Here is a 23,203-nt window from a genome sequence, read left to right on the forward strand (position 1 = left end):
GGGTTAAGCTATCAAACTCAATATAGCACAGGTTTTCTTTTTTCTAATTTAAAAATTTCTACTTTTGACACAGCAATTATTTCCACAGTTTGCATTTAGAAAAAGAGATATTTGTCTATTTTTCTTAATGTAGGCTCTTCCTTGTAGTCCTGGAAAAGAATATGTTTGGTTCAAGGAAATGTATACAGATGCCACATTTGCAATCCTGCACACCCCAAAGCATATTTTTACCTTTAAATCCAAAGTATTGCACAATCACAGTATTTACTGCTTGTGAAGAGGGCCTTCCTTTGACTTGTTTGTACCTTTGAAACGTGAGCAAATATATAAAATATCATTTAATATGCAGTCCAGCAGCTGTCAGCATGGATCATTTACTATATCCCAACAACACATTACAGAGATTAGGTTTTCCACATGGCAAAGTTACCACAGTGTTCCACAGTAGTATTACTGCTAATATATATAAAAAGTTTTTTTTTATATAGACTACATGTAGACTACAAATTTTATAGCAGAACAGATAATATCTGCTACTTGTCAAAGAAGTATTACTGCTAAGCTTGTAAGCCGCCCTGAGTCTTCGGAGAAGGGCGGGATATAAATGGAATTTAAAAAAAAATATCATCCAAGTAATCATTCCCTTCATTCACACCATTGTATGTGCTACAGGAATGCTAATTTAAAAGTGAAGCTCTTGGCATAGTTCTCAGAGTTTGAGGATTTCTTCAGAGCTGCTTAGCTGAAGTTTATAATGACCATTTTGCTATTGCCTAGCAACTTGCAAAGCCATAAAAGAGGCCTTTGTCCATTCTCCTGGCAAAACATTTCCTGACCGATCTGTTCCTCAGGAACAAAATTAATGGACTTATTTGCTAATAATTCTTTTTTTTCAGAAAATGCATTTTAAATATTCAAGGTTTATACAAAAAGAAGGCATCTGTGTAATTTTTAGTGTAAAAGCTTTCTAATCCGAGTACTCCTGCAGTCATCTAAGGGCTGAAATATCTGAACATTAAGGTAGAGCTGCTTGCTAACATGTGGCCTTCAAAACAACAATGTGTACAAATATGTTCATTTTCCTGGTGTGTTCCTAATTCTTTTAGCAGTGTTTAGTTAAATACATGTATTTAATAAAGACATATGTAAGAACACAATTCATCAGGGAAATAATTTCTCTGCATGTGTACAAAAATAATACACCAGTCAGATATATAGTCATACTAAATATAGTTTAGTGTGCAAGATTGCTGTGAGTTTCCTCTCTACTTCTGAATTGTAAGAATGATCAGAGAAGTTTTTGCATCCATTTATGCAACCTTGTGACTTCTAGCCATGTAAGATTTTTATTTTTAAAAAATCAAATTAAAAACAAGCTGATTTGTTTTAAATAACTCATTGTTAATATTAACCACAGTTTAGGTTTCATGCAAAATAAAAATAAAGGTTCTCAGTCTCCTCCTCACTGTTGGGCCACAGAAGGAGAAAAAGAACACACAAATTTAAAGCTATCTATAATTGATATTCATTTTGCTAAACATTAATTTGGGATTGTAAACAACAGTAATCATAAATGCTATTTCAGTTTAATTTCTCTATTTCCATAGATTGTGGAACTAATAAATAATGCATTTATAATGTATTCATATCATATTATGCATTAACCAAAAAATAAATTATTTAATTTATTAACAAAGTTCTACATGTCTACTCAAAAATAAATTTTGTTATGTTTTATAGTGCTTTATTTTGGAAGATGGGAAATAAAAGAATTTTTACGTTGGATGAAATATATTATATTAAATTAAAACATAAAACAAAACAATCTCTGAAATAATTTTTTTTCTTTGTCCTTGTTTGGTAAAAAAAATAGCAAAATATTCTCTTAAATTGCTTATTTCAAACTTATGTACATTCATTTCTATATCCAAGCTTAATATTTTAAACTGTACCAGCAGCGTCAAATTTATAAAGGTGTGATGTGCAACCTTTCAGTGGATCTAAGACACCTAGTGTAGGAATTTGATTTATTTGCAAAAATAGGTGGCTGAATTTAAAATTCCATTATAAAATATCTGTTCTAAGCTATTAAGAAATAAGCTACTTTGTGACTTGATTCAGAAAGCTGAGATATCTAGACAAGAATCAGCTTGCAAGAGGTTGATGGTACAACTACTTTTATGTCTTGATGGTCAATTCAAAATCCATTCAAATCTTCATACAATCAGGAAAAATAGCCCCTTTATATTTGTTCAGTATCCTGTATAAAATTAGTTTCTGAGTTCTTGTCAAATTTCAATGTGATGCATTTTCCACTACAGTTAGTTTTGTCATTATTTCTCTAGCAGATTGGATAAAAAGACCTGGGTCATAATAGCTTTAACCTACATTCGCCTTTATTCTAACCAAGAAAGATATTTTCCAAATAGGATTCTGTTCCCAACCGCCATAAGAGTTAATATATGGATTACTGTAAGGATATTTTTTCTTAGTTTTACTCTACTTTATTAAAATGAAAAGGAAAAAGAACAGAAAAATATGAATATCTATTTTAATACCTTTCAAGTACAGATGTAAATTAGTAAGATAGCAAGATAACTCCAGACATAATATACGGTATATGATTTTTAAAAGGGAAAAAGTTGTTTTTCAAAGCATATCAAATGATGCTATGAACTTATTAACTGTAAGGAAAGAGACTATAGTTCCATTGACTTGTTTTGTGCAATCAAATGAACTTTTATTTGTTTAGGTTTTTTGTGTACCCAATGTATATATTTTTAAATAAACAAATAACATTTAAAATTATTTAATCTTTGCCCTTCTAATAGATTAAACTGGGATATTTAAGCTATTCAAAAGATAATATATTTACAATATATTACAATTATATAATACTTTAAGGCAACTTATTCATAAATTGCAATACAAGCAATTTCAACTACTTTTGAAAATAAGTTGGTCTTTATATGAAACCCAATTGATTCCATCATTGGCATCAACTGAATAGCACAGCAATATCTATTTAGGTCACCCAATGATTTTGATTTCCTATTTCTTATAGCAATTCTCCCCTTTTCTCCCTACTTTGAGCTCATTTGGTCCTTCCTTTAATAAGAAGCTTTTGTTTAATCACAGGGACTCAAAAGTTACTTGCTGTGGCTGCACATATAGTAAATAATTAGATAAATAAATATCTCTACATCAATGCTCCTTTTTGGTCAGATAAGCATTATTTTAATTTATCTTTGTGTGCCTCTAAATAGATGACTGTCACTTTTATTTTCTAAGAATTCCTCTATATGCATAGCCCAGAAGTATTCTTGGAAATATGTACTTGAGCTAATTTTTCTTTGCAATTTGCTAGCTTCCTCTCAGATAGAAAGGAATAGATACATGGGGCGTAGTGTCTAACATATCTCTTGATCTGTTAGCAGGTATATAGAAGCCTATGGAAATCATGCTGAAACTCCAGGCTTACATTATGATTCATTCACTATTTTATTTCTGGTAGTTTTGTTGATCTCCTAGTATTGTTACTGATAACTGTACATATTAATTGTTTGCAGGTATACATTGTGACAGTGTATGTGCGGAAGGACATTGGGGTCCAAACTGTTCATTGTCCTGTTACTGTAAAAATGGAGCATCATGTTCTCCAGATGAAGGAATCTGTGAGTGTGCACCTGGTTACAGAGGTGCTACTTGTCAGAGAAGTAAGTTTCTTGTTTATTATGATTATAATACTAACATATAAGCAAACTATTTTATCATAGAAAAATATTCTTACAAAATGATATGCTGAGTTAGTAATCTGATATATCTCTGGAGCAAGTGCATAATTGCCTCCTGTTAAATTGGATAAATTATTCAGAATGGTCCAATACCCATAGGAAAGCTGATGGAAAAATATATTTTATTTGGTAGCTCCATTCTGGGTATTTATAACAATTACGAGCTATTTACACCCCGGTAAATTGCATATTCTTGTAGCTATTTGCATTAGCAATAGCAGTATCACTTAGACTTATATACCACTTCATAGTGCTTTACATCAGGGCTTTTCAACCAGTGTTATGGGTACCACCTGTGCTACATTGGCACCTGGCAGGTGGTATGCAACCATCCTAGAAAAGTGGTAGCGGGGGAGGGGAATGAGCTGAACCAGTGGCAGCACTACAGAAGCCTGAGCAAGAGACGACTGGAGCTGCAAGGCTGTCAGGGCTCAGCGGAAGTGCCAGGATCAGCACTTCTTCGGGGCTGTCAGGGCTCAGTGGAAGCGCCAGGATCAGCGCCAGGCTCCAGCTGGAGCTTGGTGCTGATCCCGGCACTTTTGCTGGAGCTTGGCGCTGATCCTGGCGCTTCTGAGCCCATAAGAATTGACAATCAGCTGGAATGTTGCAGCATCTCCAGGGTCTTGTGATTTACATTCAGATGCTTGGAAACTGATTCATATTTATGACAGTCACAGTGTCCCAGGGTCATGTGAAGTGACTAAAACCTGCTGCAACCACCCAGCAGACGGGGAGCGGGAATAAAAACCAACCCCCAACCTGCTGCAAGCACCCAGCAGATGGGGAGCGGGAATAAAAACCAACCCCCCACCCCACCCTCGCTGCCAATCCTAAACAGAAATGCTCACAACAATGAAAACCTCGGACAGGAGGAAGAGCACCACTGGGCAAGCAGGCAAGTGTCTTGCTTGGCTGTGGCTTGGGGGGCACTTTTTTCATTGTAACTTTGAACAGTCACTAAGTGAGCTGTTGTAAGTCGAGGACTACCTGTACTTCATCACTTTTTTTCCTTTTTTTGGGTCATCAAGTTTTTGACACCTTGCTAGGCGACTGGTGGTACTCGGATGTTGCCATATCCTAAAAGTGGTACAATGGGTGAAAAGGTTGAAAAGCCCTGCTTTACACCAGCAGCCTCCAACCTTTTCGGCATTAGGGAGCAGTTCCATGGAGGACAGTTTTTCTTTGGTTCGGTGGGACATGGTTTCACGTGCTGCCTGGATCCCAAACTTGTGGATGGGTTTTTTTTTTTCATTTGCATGGTTCAATTCCTGGTGGTTGTGGACTGGTGATGGTCTGTGGCCTGAGGGTTGGGGATCCTTGCTTTACAAACTCTCTGAGCAGTTTACAATGTCAGCATATTGTCCCCAACAATCTAGGTCCTTATTTTACTGACTTGGAAAGATGGTTTGCTGAGTCAGCCTTGAGCCTAGTCAGGATCAAACTCCAGACTGTGGGCAGAGTTAGTATGCAATACTGCATTCTAATCACTACGCCATCAGGGCTTTAGTGTTTTGCACTTGCATTGATACAGAGAGCTTCTAAACCACTTGGCCAATTCAAAGATTGGTGGTAAATCAGCAGTCCTATTGAGCGACAAGGGGCCTGTTTCCCAGGCTTTAATCATTTTTCTTACTATTTTTGTCCCTGCCTGGCTAACAAACGTAGGTAGCTGTGAAACTGAATGCATGTACTAGTTCATTGCAGTGTGAAACTACCAATGAGTTTTGGTGCTGATTTATCACCAACCTACCAGTTGCATAGAAGCTGAGGGTGTGGCAGCACAAGGAAACAACAGTTAACAAATTAATAGCCAGCCATCAACACCTAATTAACAACTGGAAGCCACACACAACCAAGCACCATATAAATACAGCATGTATAACAGCCCACTGCAAACATTCTGGACAGAGAGAAGTTCCCTGAGGATGGCTCCAGCATGAGCCCAAAGATTAGAAGAATAAACTTTTGGTCCAGGTGACTGACTCAGATTGAATCCTGCTACTTCTATTTTAGTTGTAAAGCCAGTAAAAAAAACTTGATTTATTTTTGAAAAAGTAATACTAAATATACATTTGATAAATAATATAAATAAAGCATGTAATAAATAAATAAATAAATAAATAAGAATCCACTCAGAATAAGCAAATAAGAGAAAGTTCTTCTTTGCCTATTGATGGCCTACATTTATAATTGATTTTTTGACTTATTAAAAACAAATTGAAAGAAAAGGTTCAGAGACTATTATTTAAACATATGATAAAAATATAAAGTAGAGAAAGTAATAATTATATACTTAAAAGAATCTCAGTAATGGAAAGGGAAGAGGGTATTGATTAAGTAAAACCAGATGAAACAAAATAATGGCAATAAATGACCTACTTGTATGGTGTAGGGGTCAAACCCTATTTTAAAATCACACCTTGGGAGTTATTTCTTAATATAATTGCATTGTTGTATTAATGTAATATATATTATATTATATATGTAATATAATATGTTGTATTGATTTACATTTCATTATCTAATTCCCACTCTGTTACTGTTCTCTGCTCTAATTCTCCTGTCTCTATGCACTCTCCCCCCAACTTACATTTTCCCCCCAACTGTGCTTCTTTTATTCATAAACTCTTTCTGAAAGTATCCATAAAACCTTACCAAAGAATGGACATTTTCTGTGATCTATCATACCTTTACATTATCATACTATCACACATTGCAAGAGGATACTTATATCCACGCTCTGAATGCTGGGAAAATATGACTTTATTTTATTATCATTTTAATTTTTCTAAGCATTTTATGTTAGTTATTATAAATTGGAATTTGACTCATGACATGAGAATTTATGTAGTAGTCTAAGCTGTAGAAACTGGTACATCTTAATTAACAAAATCTGAGTGGTTGATGTTAAAACATCTTTATCTATTGGATATTTAATCCATCAGATTTACTCCCACATCAACCTCATTGAATTGAACTGAAGCTACTTAGGAGCCATCCTTGATGAATAGTCTGTAAGACTATTCAATTAATGCTGAAACATTGTAAATTAAATGAAATAATGGCATTATAACATAGACATAGCCTGGAGACTCTCTTTATTATGAAACAGGGTAACTTCTTAGTATGTTCAGGACAATATCACATTTAAAAGGATAGCTGCACTAACAATGTTTATACAACTTTACCTAACTTGCATGAAGAGAGAAAGAAGAAATTATGGATGTGGCATTTTTTTTTACCGAAAAATTGATGTGACTGGAATGCTTTGTTTTTCCTTCTTAAGGAACCTGTTTCAAACATGTCAGACTGATTGACTTCTACACAATTCTAAAAATGTAAAGACAAAAATTAGTCTTGTAAATGTTAATTGCTGTTTAATAACTTGAAACATTTATTAATATATTGATTGGTCCTGAAAGGAATGCCAGAATGTTAGAGTTATAAAGAAATAAATTCTACCCAACATTTTTTCTCTTCCTCAGTCAGTACAAATGGGGATATATAGTTCTCTGAAAAAGAACTGGTGTTTTGGCATAAGAGTTAATAGGATTTTTTTCTTTAAGTCATGAATGGAATAAAAACAAACAGCAGTTTGCAGCTGTCTGTACTTGCTCTTGTACTGAAAAAAAATTTAAACTGCGCAATTGTAGTGATTTTAGTCTGATCTAGTCAGAGAAAAAACAATTATACTGTTGACAATTATGATAAGAAAAAGTTTAATTATGAGCATAATAATTTTATATATAGTGACTCTATAATAAAATAATAGCAATTTTAGGTAAAATTCATTGTGTATCAAGCTGTCTTTAAATTTCAAGTAGTTATTATTTTGAAAGAAAAACACTGGAAGTTGAAAATAAATCCTGAAGGAAGCAATAGTATATGTTGCCAAGGAAACAAAATGTATGTCCATAATGTCAGTGGTGACTCAACTGGATGAGGAGACCAGCTTGATTTGAAGACAATTTAATATCTGAAACTGTATGAAAGAAATCTGCATAAATTAGAACTTCTCTGGTATTTTCAAATCTCTCCAAATGAATCCAGCTCAATTCTTTTATATCAGATAATATATGTGGAAGGTGAATATGATAGCATCTCTCTTCTTTCAGTTTGTTCACCTGGATTTTATGGTCATCGCTGTAACCAGGCATGCCCCCAGTGTGTTCACAGCAGCGGCCCATGCCATCATGTGACAGGATTTTGTGACTGCTTACCTGGTTTTACTGGAGCTCTTTGTAATGAAGGTAGGATCATCAAATAATGCCAACAACTCTTAGCAGTTTTGTCCTTATAACACATTTATTTGCTAGGCTTATGTAAATCGTTGTACCAGTTGCTATACTGAGCAGCATAGCCTCATCCAGTAAATCAGGGGTGTCAAACTCAATTTCATTGAGGGCTGCATCAGCATTGCGGTTGCCCTCGGGGGGCCGGGTGGGTATGGCCAGGGTGGGCATGGCTGGAGTGCGTGTGGCCTACTGGGTGGGCATGGCCAGCTCTACATCATTCGCCTCCAAGGTACCTATGGGGGCCTGGGCAGGAATGGGACAGATCTGAGGGTCTCTGGCAGAAGGAAATGGGACCGGGGCAAGTGCCAAGGCATGGTCTACTGGAGGAGCCTCACTGTTCCTCTCAGGCCATGCAGGGGGGGGCCTGGATGGTGGCACGGAGGTCAAATGCCCAGCCCAGCCCTCAAGCACCCACGGCACTAAGCCCAGCCCCACTTCCCCAAGGGGGTGCCCAGCTGCACTTACCTCCTCCTCAAGGCTGCTGCTGTGCTTGCTCTCCTTAGCCAGGTTGCTCATGATGGGTATGAGGGCAAAGTCAAGAGGGAGGCCCACTCCGTCTCCATGTGAGGAGATCTGGCTTTGTATCCAAAGCTTCCTTAGCAATAGGAGGGGAGAACCCCAGGATAGGCCAGGAGGAGGGGCAAGGGGATGGTGAAAGGACAGCAGGGAAGGACTAAGGTAGGACTTCCCTCAGACCCTCCCTCCCCCTTCCCTCCCTCCCTCCCTTCCTTCCTTCCTTCCTTCCTTCCTTCCTTCCTTCCTTCCTTCCTTCCTTCCTTCCTTCCTCCCTTCCTTCCTTTCCTTCTTTCCTTCCTTCCAAGAGTGGTGGGAAAATATTTGAGATGAGGAAGGGAGAAAAACAGGCAAGAAACGCATTCCTTTGTGAGGAATGAAGAAATGCACCATCGCCTGGAGGTGGCCAGCACATGGCCCTCGCCTACTTCACATATCCAGCTTGGGGGGCTCTGGGGGAGGGGATGCCATGAGCAACGTGAGAGTCAATGTTACCTGCCCAATGCTGCCCAGCCCCCAGCTTGCCCAGTTTTGGCAGGCAGTGGGCGCTCTCCTCACAGTGCCGAGAGGCTGAGCTAGGTGGCACATATCTGAAAAGAAGCGCAATGCTGCTCAGCCCCTGCCTGCCTGAAGTAGGCAGGGCCATGTGCTGGCCACTTCCAGGGAATGGTGCATTTCTTCATTCCTCACAAAGGGTGATACCTCCCCAGTCTGCGCCCAGTGGGCAGTGCCGACGTGGCAGGGGCCGGTCCCCCGCTGTTTCCAGATGGCCTTGTGGAGCTAAGACTGAATGCATTTCAGCATAGATGACCACCACGAAATTGTACATTGGCTCCTGGCCAGCCTGGGCCAGGGCCAAGGCAGCGGTGGCCATTCCCTCACTGTTTCCAGGATGGCTTCGCGGGCCACATGAAACCACTTTGTGGGCTGGATCTGGCCCCCGGGCCTTGTGTTTCACATGTCTGCAGTAAATGATACATATAAACCTATTATTTATGGTAAAAAAATTAAATTCAGATTTGGTTCTGCATTTTCAAACATCATCTTCCTTGCTGTATATAAAATTTATATTTAAATACATGTAAGAATTCTTTTAAAATCATGGTTCACCCTGTGACAAAAAAATAAAAAAAATATATCAGGTGGAATCTGGTAGCATCTTTCCCAACTATCATATTATGGAGTGAACTGCAGCTCATGAAACCTGATGCCTTTGTTAATCAGAAAAAAAAGCTCCCAGACGCTTTTACTTTTTGGTTACGGCTTGTGCTAACAAAAAAGATAAGTCATGGAAACAGTTTTCCATATATGATATTTTTACTTACTGAAATAAGACTATTGAGTACTAAATGAAGCCTTGGTGGAGCAGTGGGCTAATGCCTCCTTAAGTAACACCAGCTGCCTGCAATTAGGGCAGGTTCGCATCCCACCAGGCTCAAGGTTGACTCAGCCTTCCATCCTTCCGAGGTAGGTAAAATGAGGACCCAGATTGTTGGGGGCAATTAAGCTGACTTTGTAATAATGCTGCTTGGGGGGGGGGGCGAAAGCCCTAATAAGCAGGCATATACATAGAATGAAGGCTACTGCTAAGCACATTGATTTGTGCTTAGATTGTAAGCCGCCCTGAGTCTTCGGAGAAGGGTGGGATATAAATGGGATTAAAATAAATGAGGACTAAAGAGAAGGGGCATGGTGAATATACCACACAGAAACAAGCAGGGGGGGGGGGGAAGAAAGAAGATATAAACAGAAAACAGACAAAATAATAAGTCTGGATAATGAGAGAATGTGAGAAGTCTGCAAAGATAAAGAGAAGGAAACCAGAGAATGGGATGGGAAAAACAAAGATTATAGAAAAAAATGGTAGCTTCTGACATCTGACTATTATATAAAAGTATCTAATTTTTTTTAAAAAAATAGCAATAACAATAGCACATAGACTTATATACCATACTGCTTCACAGTGCTTTACAGCCCATTCTAAGCAGTTTACAGAATCAGCATATTGTCCCCAACAATATGGCTCCTCATTTTACTGACCTTGGAAGGATGGAAGGCTGAGTCAACCTTGAGCCTGCCAGGATCAAACTCCAGGCTGTGGGCAGAGTTAGTCTGCAATGCTGCATTCTAACCACTGCGCAACAGGGCAGAAGTATAAAAACATAAGTATTCATGACCTCTGTAACTTATTTCTATAGTTTGTCCCAGTGGAAGATTTGGAAAGAACTGTGCAGGGGTTTGCACATGCACAAATAATGGAACTTGTAATCCAATTGACAAGTCTTGTCAATGTTATCCTGGCTGGATTGGTAGTGATTGTTCCCAGCGTAAGTACTAGCATTTCCTTCTTTGGGAAGTTTCTGTTTGGGGCCTATTTCATTAGTGTTTAGTTCGTTAAACATTTTCAGCACAAATAAAATGAACAAAGCAGCATGGCTAATTTATCTCAGCATATTACCATTTCTAATAGTGCGTGAAATATATGCCATGCGCATTTTCCAATTTTTGAAAAATTCAAACTTTGCAATGTAGCCACTGATATAAACTGTTCTTAAGTATTTGCTCTATAAATAAATAAAAACTTTACCGTATTTTACCTACGGAAAGATGCAAAAAGAAGAGGATGGAAAATATGGAACCGTCCTTGATAAGTGTATAAAGACAAACACAGCTATAACAGACTAAAACAGTGTGAGGTTTTTCTCCCCCATGCCTGGTGTTTTGGAGAGAAGTCACGTTTCTCAAAGATACAAGTTCTTTTCTGGAAAAATAAGTACTTTTGTGTGTTCTTCACCTACTGGCCAGTGGCTAACTAATAATTAAAACTGAGACAAAAATCAGAATGGCTGGAGGACAAGATGGTTGCCCATGAGAGCACTGAACTGCTGATTGGCTGATGGTATTGGAGTCTGGGCTGTAATGAAAAAGAAGATGGCATACTGAGCGTTGCGCATATCAGTTCATCTAGAGAAAATTTAAGACTTAATTTAGTAAAAATACAGCATGGCACAGCTAAAAGGAGAACTGAGTCATCAGGGGCCAGCAAAAAGAAACTGTCAGCAGAGAGCAAAGCTAGGGAGAAACAGTCTACATTGTGAAATAAATGAAGCCCAGTTCCAAGTGACTGCCTCCCCAAGTGAGAAATAGATACAGTAAGAACTAGTAGGATAAGAAAAAGTTGTATAGAGCAGGACTTTTCAACCAGTGGTACGAGTACCACCTGTGGTACATTGGCACCTGGCAGATGGTATGTGACCATCCTAGAAAAGAGGTAGAAGGGGAAGGGAATGAGCTGAACTGATGGCAGCACTGTACAAGCCTGAGTGAGAGATGGCTGGAGCTGCAGGGCTGTCAGGGCTCAGCGGAAGCACCAGGATCAGTGCCAGGCTCCAGCTGGAGCTTGGCACTGATCCTGGCGTTTCTGAGCCCATAAGAAGTGATGATCAGCTGGAATGTTGCAGAATGTTGAGATGCTTGGCAACTGATTCATATTTATGTTGGTCACAGTGTCCCAGGATCATGTGAAGTGACCAAAACCTGCTGGAACCACCCAGCAGACAGGGAATAAAAATCAAACACCTCCCATCCCACCCCCGCTGCCAATCCTCAACAGAAATGCTCACAACAATGAAAACCTTGGATAGGAGGATGAGCGCCGCTGGGCGGATGGGCAGGCAGGTGTCTTGCTCTGCTGTGGCTTGGGGGGCACTTTTTTCAATGCCACTGTAACTTAAAAGAGTCACTAAGTGAACTGTTGTAAGTTGAGAACTACCTGTACTTCATCACTTTTTCCATATATTTTTTTTTGGTCATCAAGTTTTTGACACCTTGCTAGGCGACTGGTGGTACTCGGATATTGCCATATCCTAAAAGTGGTACAATGGGTGAAAAGGTTGAAAAGTCCTGGTATAGAGACTGAAAGTGAAAACAATTTAGAAAGATGGGAAAACTGAGAACTGTTATTTCAGAAGAATTTACTCCCCAGTGTATACAGTACTTGCCATCATATTGTTAGGCCAATGTTTTTGAGAACTAGATTCCCTTGAAGAGTTTTTTGGGGATGTGTGTCAGATATGTGCTTTTGATGATGAAATTTTCTGAAAGGTCTTGGCTATCAAAGTTAGTGGGCACAGAAGAGACTAGCATAGAAGGCATATACTTAAGGCAAATAGTACAGAAGTGGGGGAGAGCTACTGTTGCCCTCCAGCAGTATCTTTCACCGATTACAGGCTCATTTAGTGATGTACACACTTCTGTCCTCTACTAGCAAAAACAATTCGCAGACTCAGAAGAAAAGTTCATAGGTTACTTACCTATCTCACTTGTGTATGTATATGAAATTGATAGAATTGGAGGACTTTTAAAGACAGTTGGGAAATTTTGGGAGAAGTGTTTGCTTGCTGTGTTGCTGCTGCTGCTGCTGCTATTCAAGGGTAGTAGAGACCGAGGAAAGTTATGTTTATAAGCAGCCTCTTCCTGGCTGTCTTGCAGGAAGAAATGTCACAATCTTTGTGACAGAAGTGAGACGGTGACAGAGGTCCGTGTTCAAAGTGGGCAGTGGTTAGTACAACTGAATGAATCTTCTGGACCTATCTTGAGATGTGTTCTGCGCATGGTGGTCAGTGCTAATGGAATGGATGAATGGAAAGGGCTGAATGGGTGGAGGGGCTGGGAATATGATAGTTGGGGCATTGGGAAAGTTAGTTAAGAGAACAGGACTTGATAGTGTTGCATCCCCTTTCTTCCAAGTCAGTTGTTTCCCTCCGACATCCAGTACTGGACTGTTGTCCACCTTGGCCTCCAGCTAATGTTGGTAAATGGTAATAGGTTTTGTTTCCTTACCAATGTACATGTCACGTTTCCAATGTATGGGCTTTTCAAGTGACTCTGAGGCATTGTTTACCTTAAAAGTCCTTTATTAGCCTAATACACCGGCAAATGCTTGCTCGAAGGAAGCTGGAATCTGAAATCTCCACCCCTTGCACAATATAATTAAACACAATTCTCCACCTTTCTAATTTTGTCATTACTCATATTCTCCAATTAATTTAAAGAATCAGTTTCCCTTCCGTTAGAAGAACCGTCTTCTTTAGAGAGACAAATGGCCTTCAAAGTGCATTCCTACTCTTCCCTCCCACCAATTTTAAACTAAAACAATACACAAGTCTTAAAGCAATACACAAGTTTAACATATCTCTTCATCTCTTGTCAAGCAATAACATTCGATGTTAGCAGCGTTGACAGTACAACTGATAAAATGGTTGAAAGAAATAAATGTGCCAGCTGAAGGGAAGGATGTTATGTTATATTACTGTATGCTAAGCCTGACTTTTAAACTAGGAAAATCCATTTTATGTCATTCCTGTGAAAAGAATAATATTTAAAGGAAGAATTATCCCCATTATTTTAAAAAGCCTTTGGAATTATCTCCATAAAACCTCTGTTGTTGTTTTTTTACATGTATGACTTGACAAACCCCTACGCATCATTGGCTTTTCCACAATTAATTGTTCATTATGGAGGATATAAAAAAACCAAATAAAACAACATTTTTATATTCTCACTGTAGTCTTCTTACTATATTTTTAAATATGTTCCTTAAAAATTGGATAATTTTGTTATGCACATTCTCTCAGACAAAACCCATAACATGTTTACTCTGCATATTTTCGTGTTGCAAAAACACTATTTGATTTGTTTCGTTTCAGCTTGCCCTCCTTCTCATTGGGGCCCAAACTGCATTCATACTTGCAATTGCCACAATGGTGCTCACTGTAGTGCTTATGATGGAGAATGTAAATGTACACCAGGATGGACTGGTCTCTACTGCACACAAAGTGAGTTAAACATATTTACCTTGATAAATTTATTCTGCATTTCAGAAACAGTAATATCAAAATTAAAAATTAGAGGAGCATCTGTTGGGTGACAAAATAATCTATCTGCTTCCTGTTTTTTTAGGAATTTTTAATATCTTCAAGTAATATTATTCATAAGTCAGAAAGTGAGGAATGGTACTGTATAGGATATAAACCAGAACAAGAAATTTGAATTTCAATAGCTATGCCTATTTCCAGTGCTTTTTTTGTAAAAGAAAAAGGTGCCGGAACTCACATATGTCATACAACCTGCCTTGCCTAGCCTACAAGGTTCCATCCAAAAAAGGTGCCGGAACTCCGTTCTGAGCGTTCTATGACAAAAAAAAGCCCTGCCTATTTCAAAAATGATTACAAATGCATCAGACTTGCAGGAATATAGCACCTTTCTATTCATTTAAGCAGTTTGACTTTTTTAAGGTTCTGCATGAAACCCCTTCCTTCCCAACACAAAGTGTCAAAGCTTTAAGAGTCACAATTGACTTGAATGAGTGGATTATACAGAAGCATGAAGAAAGTAAGAATTTACTGAAATTTTAAGAATTATAGGAAGGTCTGCAGCCATATTTTTAGATGTTCATGTAACTTTCTTTTCAGAATTATTTTTTAAAAATATGTAGGCCTCCTAATATTTTTACTAGTAATGCAATTAGCTCTGAAACAATTATTGATTTGGAAGGATGAGGAGGGGTGTGGCTTCTGATTACTCATCTCCTACAGTTATAATAATGATATCATGTTTACATCACACCAGAATTACAGAAATGCAGATTACTGGATTACTGAAATTATTACCATTAAAGCTTCTATTCTTTTCCGCTCTGATGTTATTTTGTTGTTTCATAACTCTAGAATATATGCAAAGTAGTTTTGTCTCTTGAAAAATCTATTGGATTTCTTTCAAAGTAATGAAGTAGTAAAAGTTAGAACATAACCTATACAACTTATTTAGAATTATACTCTACCAAGATCCTACTAAGGGAGTTCAGAAATTTTTATTAGAGAAGTGTTGATTCAATTATAAACACTTTTAAAGATGATAATGCTTTATCTTTTCTTTGGATTATAGATGGGTTATTTGCTTCAGAGTGGCAGTTATTGAATATACACTGCTTCATTTTATTTTCTTACTTTCTTCTTCAAGGGTGTCCGCTGGGATTTTTTGGGAAAGATTGTGTATCAATCTGCCAGTGTGAGAATGGAGCTGACTGTGATCACGTCTCAGGCCAATGTACATGTCGCACAGGATTCATGGGAAAATACTGTGAACAGAGTGAGTTGGAAATTCTTCTTATACATTGTTAATAGCAGATGTATGTATAATTAAACTGTACTAAGCTCTCTTTCTTATTCAGACTACGATGACTATAATAAAATTTTACAGGGATAACTAAATGGATAAGACAAAGACAACGAATGAGACTTCATACAGCATGAACCACCATATTGTATACATCCTGAATTCAGTCCAAAGTGAAGTTATTTAAAGTTTGATCTTAAGTCATGATTTTCACTGAATTTGGTGGTATTAAGAGAGCATAGTTAACTTTTTAAAATGCAATTCTAAGCAAAGTCACATTCCATTGAAACCAAAAGAATGTAATGTGAATAGGGGTACTAAGATGGAGGTTTGTAACTTCTAGATGAAGTTACTTTCAATAATATTTCGTCAGTGTAAAAAAATCTACAATTTTGTTTTTCTTTTCCTCTAAGAACTGGTATATGTTCTGAATATCTTAGGTGGCTTTGGCATATTATGAGAAACATTTTACCAGTATTTTTCCCTAAAACTTTGTTTTTTCAAAAGAAAATATTTACAGTTAATACCCAGGAAACTACATGTCAACTACAATTATTGCAATTACTAACATACATTTTTTATATAATACGTCTAAAACATCACAATGGGAAATATATATTTTATTCCGAGAGTTTGATTTCTATTATAACAGATGGTTTCCCAGCTATTTTAGCAACCTGATTTTCTGTGGAGCCTTTTTAGAAAATTGGTGACAACATTATCTTTCATGGAGTGAATACTACATTGTACATGCATTTATTTTAAATTGTATTTGATTGCATTTATAAGCCTCTTTCTGCACATAAGGCTATAGCTTAGATATAAATTCTTGTAAAACCTTGCCATCTGGTGGTGATCAATTACACCTGCAGGTTTTCCTGGCAATAAGAATTTATTCATAGAGTTTAACTCAAAGGAGTTTATAAACTAATCTGATTATAGCACTGTAAACATATGTGACTTTGTTACACAAGAAGACCTCCTGTCATGACATAGGGCTTTCATTTCTCATTTCTCCTGCATATACACAATTCGTCTAAGGTCTGCTTTTAAGAAAAGTTGGGGAAAGACATGTTGTATGGGAAATGGAATCTTTCCTTCCCTGCTGATCAATGGATACCCACTAACGTAGCAAATCTTTACTCTCCATTACTAAGAATTGGGAAGTCTCAGTTTTACTCTTAAGCTGCTCATAGTCACTTATAACTAGTTTATGAAGCTGACTGCAAATTTGAATAAAGTAAAACCTCTATCTGCTTTTTCTTGATTTCTAAAGAGTGTCCCCCAGGTACTTATGGCTATGGTTGTCGGCAAATATGTGACTGCCTGAACAACTCAACATGTGACCATATCACTGGAACCTGTTATTGTAGCCCTGGCTGGAAAGGAGCAAGATGTGACCAAGGTAATATTTTCTAAAAATTGTTCATTAAAAAGGTGACAGGACTGCCTCCCAAAGTATATTTTAAATAGCTTTTGCTATTTCAGTTTTCGGATTAGAATACTAGAATACTAGACAGTGATGAAGAATGCTGAGCATTTTAATTTCACAATATGTGACAATATGTGATTTATTAGGATCCCACTCCCACTCTATACATGCATAAAAGGTAAAGGTAAAGGTTCCCCCGCACATGCGTGCTAGTTGTTTCCGACTCTAGGGGCCGGTGCTCATCTCTGTTTCAAAGCCGAAGAGCCAGCGCTTGTCCGAGGACGTCTCCGTGTTCATGTGGCTGGCATGACTAGATGCCAAAGGCGCACGGAACGCTGTTACCTTTCCACCGTAGTGGTCCCTATTTTTCTACTTGCATTTTTACGTGCTTTCGAACTGCTAGGTTGGCAGAAGCTGGGACGAGTAACAGGCGCTCACTCTGTTACGTGGCACTCGGGATTCGACCCGCCAAACTGCCGACCTTCTGATCAACAAGCTCAGCATCCTAATCCACTGAGCCACCGCGTCCCTGCATAATAAGACACAATTCCTTATCTTTTACATGGCATTGACCTCTTCCTAAGCATGATTAAGATCAGACTTAATGCACAATCTAATATATGTTTAATCAAAAGAAAACTGCTTTACATTAAGAAGATTTTATCTGAACTAAGTTGGTTCAGGATTAAAAAATTAAACATTTTCCAATTTGATCTAATTGACACTGAGCTTGTCGATCAGAAGGTCGGCAGTTTGGCGGGTCGAATCCCGAGTGCTGCGTAACAGAGTGAGCGCCTGTTACTCTTCCCAGCTTCTGCCAACCTAGCAGTTCGAAAGCACGAAAAAATGCAAGTAGAAAAATAGGGACCACTCCGGTGGGAAGGTAACAGCGTTCCGTGCGCCTTTGGTGTCTAGTCATGCCGGCCACATGACCACGGAGATGTCCTCGGACAAGCGCTGGCTCTTCGGCTTTGAAACGGAGATGAGCACCGGCCCCTAGAGTTGGAAACGACTAGCACGCATGTGCGGGGGAACCTTTACCTTTACCTTTAAACAGTCCTGGAGGTGTATAAGGTATTATTAGCATTTGGCATAGGAAGTGGATTGGCAGCTGAATTTTCAGATACATCCCGAACACTTATTATTCCCATCTGGCACTTTATATTTATTTGACCTCTCCTTTAAAAGTGTATGATTTATAATCTGTAAAGTTGTTTGGAAATTATCTCTGTTTTATTTTACTGTGGCTAACTTTTATACAGGTTATAAAATATTTCATAATTTTTGAAGTATGAAATAATTTCATCAGCAATACTTAGGTGGTCAAGTTCCAGCAGTGTATGGACATGTTCCATTTCTGGCCTACTGAGCATATTTTTCAAGCATACTTAAACCATTTATAAATTATGTATACTAGACATTTCAAAACATTTTGAAGTTGAAATGTTGAAACGTTATGATCCCCAAATGCCCTCTTTCACCCTTAGAAGGCCATTCTAAAATGTATTCTAATCTTAAAGGAATTGTACCCATTTCCTAATGGTATGTTCTAACTCAGAGATGGGGGGAGATGTTGCAACAGTGTTAGAATGCTGCCAGTAGATTAGAGTTGAGTATGAACAATATTTTCATCTCAAAACATGTCATACACTTCTAGTATATATTGTTTATCTTACACAATCATAAGAAAAATATGTACATAGGACTTCTTTTATATGTTTATGACCTTTCTTTCTTTCTTTCTTTCTTTCTTTCTTTCTTTCTTTCTTTCTTTCTTTCTTTCTTTCTTTCTTTCTTTCTTTCTTTCTTTTTTTCACAGCAGGGGTGATCATTGTTGGAAACCTAAACAGTTTAAGCCGTACTAGTGCTGCCATCCCAGCTGATTCTTACCAAATTGGAGCTATTGCCGGAATCATAATTCTTGTCCTTGTTGTCCTTTTCCTGCTTGCATTGTTCATTATTTACAGACAAAAGCAGAAAGGAAAAGGAACAAATATGCCAGCAGTTACCTATACACCTGCCATGAGAGTTATCAATGCAGATTATACAATTTCAGGTACGAATACCATATCACAGGCATTAATTCTATCTCTGTTAGACATAATTTTAGCAAAGGAAATTTTAAAAATTGTTTCAATGGTTAAGGGCTTTGTATGGTATTAGCAAATTGTAAAGGAACAGGAGATTTTGCTTTGATTGATTGGTTGATTATGTGCCATCAAAGTGTTTTCGACTCCTAGTGACCACATAGATAGACCATAGTGCTATGAAGAAAAATGAAAATCTAGAATTCTTTCTTATACCTCAGTACAGCATTTTATGCTGAAATTGTTTAGTATCTCCTACTTGTTAACCACTAACTTTCTTTACATTGCTTAGCTGTAGTCATTACAATCTCCCAAAGTAATTTAATGTCTCTGAATAATATTTGATCCTCCAGATGTAGTTGAATTCCAGTTCTCATCTGCCAAGAATAGCTACTATTAAACAATGGTTGGAATCCAATAACATTTGGAAAAATTTAGTTACCTGATCTTGTTTTATCAGAACAATTTAGAGACAGTTATTTTGGTAATTTATGGGGAAACCAAATAGATTAACATTCATTGCTTCTGCCAATGAACTTGTTACCTGTTATTTAAAAAGACATTTATATGTGGGAGGAGCTGGGACAAAGGAATGGGTATTTCTAAGATGGTTCCCAATGTATTACAATGCAAATTACATGGATAAAACAGTATTATATTTGCTTTGACCTTTATATAAACTGAAAACAAATTATATTTCATTTTGGTAATAAGATGTATTTGAAACATCCACATAAAAACAGATGAAAGGCTAGCAGTAATCTGAATTATTAAATAAATAAATTTTAGAGTGCAGAGACATGCATTTTATTTCCATAAAACTGTGAAATATTAATTGATCATTTAGTATATTTTTTAAAAAGAATCATAAAAATTGAGAAGAAACTAAGCTAAGTTTAGAAGATTCATTTAGGAATGAAAAAGGATTACAAAGCAATTAGATAGACCATTCTTAATATATCCTTTAATTCTAGGAGAGCTGTCTGATAGTTCAGAATTATGATATAAAGCAAGGATGGGTAATAATGAAGCATTTACTTTATTTTTTTGCAGAAACTGTGCCTCATAATAATGGTGGAAGCACTAATAGTCACTACTTCTCCAACCCCAGCTATCACACTCTAACACAATGCTCAAATGCAGCAAATGCCAACAACTTGAATAGGATGACTCTGTCAAAGGTAAGAAAATAAAAAGGCAGCATAATTCATGCTAGATGGATGTATGAACTTCCTGTCTCAAAAACACCACACTTTCAGTTGCCTTCTATAGAATGAAATATTTTATTATTTACTTTTTTTTAAATTTGAAACAGTCAAACAAAAACCAACTGTTTGTGAATCTTAAAAACATGGATCCTCAAAAGCGAGCCCCAGGTATGGATTACACAGGGACATTGCCTGCTGATTGGAAGCATGGAGGCTACCACAATGAATTAGGTATGAATATGAAAACAGACAGTTCAGAACACGACACTATAGATTTTAGAAATTAAGAACAATTAATACAATAAACATAACTATTCCCAGCAGAAGAGACCACTAGTATATTTAGGCTTTCTTCTTCTCCATTATTTACAGGGGTTTTTGGAGTCGACAGAAGCTGTTTGGGGAAATCTTTGAAAGGTGAGTATGAAATTTCTCCAAAGAAAAATACATTGGTAGATGGTAGATTTCTTGAAGCTAGGCAACCCTGGTCCTGGAGCCAGCGCTTGTCCAAGGATGTCTCCGTGGTCGTGTGGCCGGCATGACTAGACGCCAAAGGCGCACAGAATGCTGTTACCTTCCCACTGTAGTGGTCCCTATTTTTCTACTTGCATTTTTACGTGCTTTCGAACTGCTAGGTTGGCAGAAGCTGGGACAAGTAACAGGCACTCACTCTGCTATGTGGCACTCGGGATTCGACCCGCCAAACTGCCGACCTTCTGATCGACAAGCTCAGCATCCTAACCCACTGAGCCACCACGTCCCTTTATATATGTTGCATGGCTGCTGAATGTAAAGAAAAAGAATACAACAATTGGGTTTTTTTCTTTGGCCTTTTGAGCATCTTTCCACCCATCATTTTATTTAACGGAGTTAGAAAGAAATTTTTTGGTTATTAGGCCAACCCCCTGCTAAGTCAAGGAATCCTTATTAAACTATTTTCATATATAGCTGTACCATCTCTGCTTCCAATGAAGGTTAGCCTATCATCTTTCTGCTTATACTTTTTGGTTCTAGCAACAAAAAACTATGGATCTTCATTACCTTGTGTCCTTCACTAAGGCTAAACATTGTGAGCTCCTTCGGTCTCCCTTCATAAGATTTAGTTTTTCTTCCTTATTCTCTGAACCTCTTCAATTTTATCTGAATGCTAGAGATGTTCCCAGAACTCACTGCAATACTGAAGTGGAAATACTACTCCCCATAATTCAGGAACTATATTTATTTGGATGCAACCTAAAATAATGTTGGCTTTTTCCACAACCTTATCATGATACTGATTTATATCAAGTTTATAACAGCTACTATTCCAAGGGCTTTAATTTTCATTAAATTCACTGTGAACAGTTGAAACAATGCAGAAGAAATCTTTGGCTTAGCATGAACTAATTTGCTGGTTTGTTTCACTGTGTATTGCTATTTAAGTTGCACTAAAAATAGAAACTAGACAAATAACCAAAACAGTTTAAAGAATAATTCTAATTTGTTATTCACTGTCCTTCTGTAGTACCATTAAATTATCATTTTTGTTTTTTCTTAGATCTAATAAAGAATTCTGACTATAATTTAAGTAGCTGTTCCTTGAGTAGCTCTGAAAACCCATATGCTACTATTAAAGATCCACCAGCACTTATGCCAAAAAATTCAGAATGTGGATATGTTGAAATGAAATCACCAGCACACAGGGATTCTGCCTATGCAGAAATTAATAACTCTGTTTCATCTAATAAAAATGTATATGAAGTTGGTAAGTCCCAATTTTAGAATTTTTACCATTTCTATGACAGTAACCTTTGTTCTGCTTTTCTTATTTTTGCTTTCACATCACCAGTCTGTCTATTTTTAGAACTCCACTGCCTATTTAAAGATAGTCTATAAATAATGGTAATGAATAACTTGATTTTTAAAAAAACTTAAATTAGAAGGCATTAGTGGCTATCATTATGATGCCCTCCACTATCTTGTGTTGTCATGATAAAACACTATTTTGAAATGCACGCAAATTGTTTCATGCCATTATCAAAAGAGCCTTGAAAAAGGGGAAAGACTTTATTTTAAGTAGAAATTATTTAAGTGGTACGTGAGGACTAATTCATTAGTTAAAGAGCCACAACAATAAAGCCTTTCTATATAACTGATTAAGAAATTGCTGGAGAGTCCAAAATGAAGAAATGAAACTATTATGTCAATAAACATACAATTATTAAATAAAAATACTGCAAAAATGAAGTACTTTTTCATCATTTCATTTTGGTTATTTGGTGGTGACTGAAAAGAGTATAAAATTGTTGGGCATAATTATTTGAAAGGATTTATTTCTCATAAGAGACTACAATGCCTGAAAATTATTTCCAATTTTGCCAAGAAATAAAAATGATATTGGCAGCTCTTTAAAAAAAAGGTTGCATTCAATTTGGCATGTGTCATCCTGTTATATAATTCAGCTATATAATTCCTGAAAATTCCTGAAAATTCAGATTTCTTGTCATGGAAAGCAGGAGAAAAATGATTAAATAAACATATAAGTGACACAGGGGAAAACAGCAGCTGATATGTTGTGCTTTCCAGTTATAATTAATGGGGAAGCACTGAAGTTTGGTTTTGAATTAAGTTTAAGATTGGAGGCTAAGCTTCATCTACTTTGGTTGGCTGTCAGATGGACATTAAACAACTTGAGGCAGAAAATGGGATGAGCTACTTT

The 23,203-nt window shown here is 37.2% G+C and overlaps 1 protein-coding gene across 1 annotated transcript in view; it reads left to right on the top strand.

The window, feature by feature from the left end:
* MEGF10 (multiple EGF like domains 10) overlaps positions 1–23,203 on the top strand; it is a gene marked incomplete at its 3' end in the record, with an annotated part of 102,395 nt that overhangs the window by 77,492 nt on the left and 1,700 nt on the right. The window contains exons 14-24 of the mRNA XM_081320283.1: positions 3,570–3,716; positions 7,910–8,044; positions 10,801–10,929; positions 14,311–14,439; positions 15,623–15,751; positions 17,055–17,183; positions 19,030–19,266; positions 20,351–20,478; positions 20,613–20,736; positions 20,878–20,922; positions 22,043–22,249. Coding sequence (XP_081176409.1) covers positions 3,570–3,716; positions 7,910–8,044; positions 10,801–10,929; positions 14,311–14,439; positions 15,623–15,751; positions 17,055–17,183; positions 19,030–19,266; positions 20,351–20,478; positions 20,613–20,736; positions 20,878–20,922; positions 22,043–22,249 — 1,539 coding nt within the window. The remainder of the gene's footprint in view (positions 1–3,569; positions 3,717–7,909; positions 8,045–10,800; positions 10,930–14,310; positions 14,440–15,622; positions 15,752–17,054; positions 17,184–19,029; positions 19,267–20,350; positions 20,479–20,612; positions 20,737–20,877; positions 20,923–22,042; positions 22,250–23,203) is intronic.

The sequence above is a fragment of the Vipera berus genome (assembly GCF_964194415.1).
Source record: "Vipera berus genome assembly, chromosome: 2".
NCBI classification, from domain to species: domain Eukaryota; kingdom Metazoa; phylum Chordata; class Lepidosauria; order Squamata; family Viperidae; genus Vipera; species Vipera berus.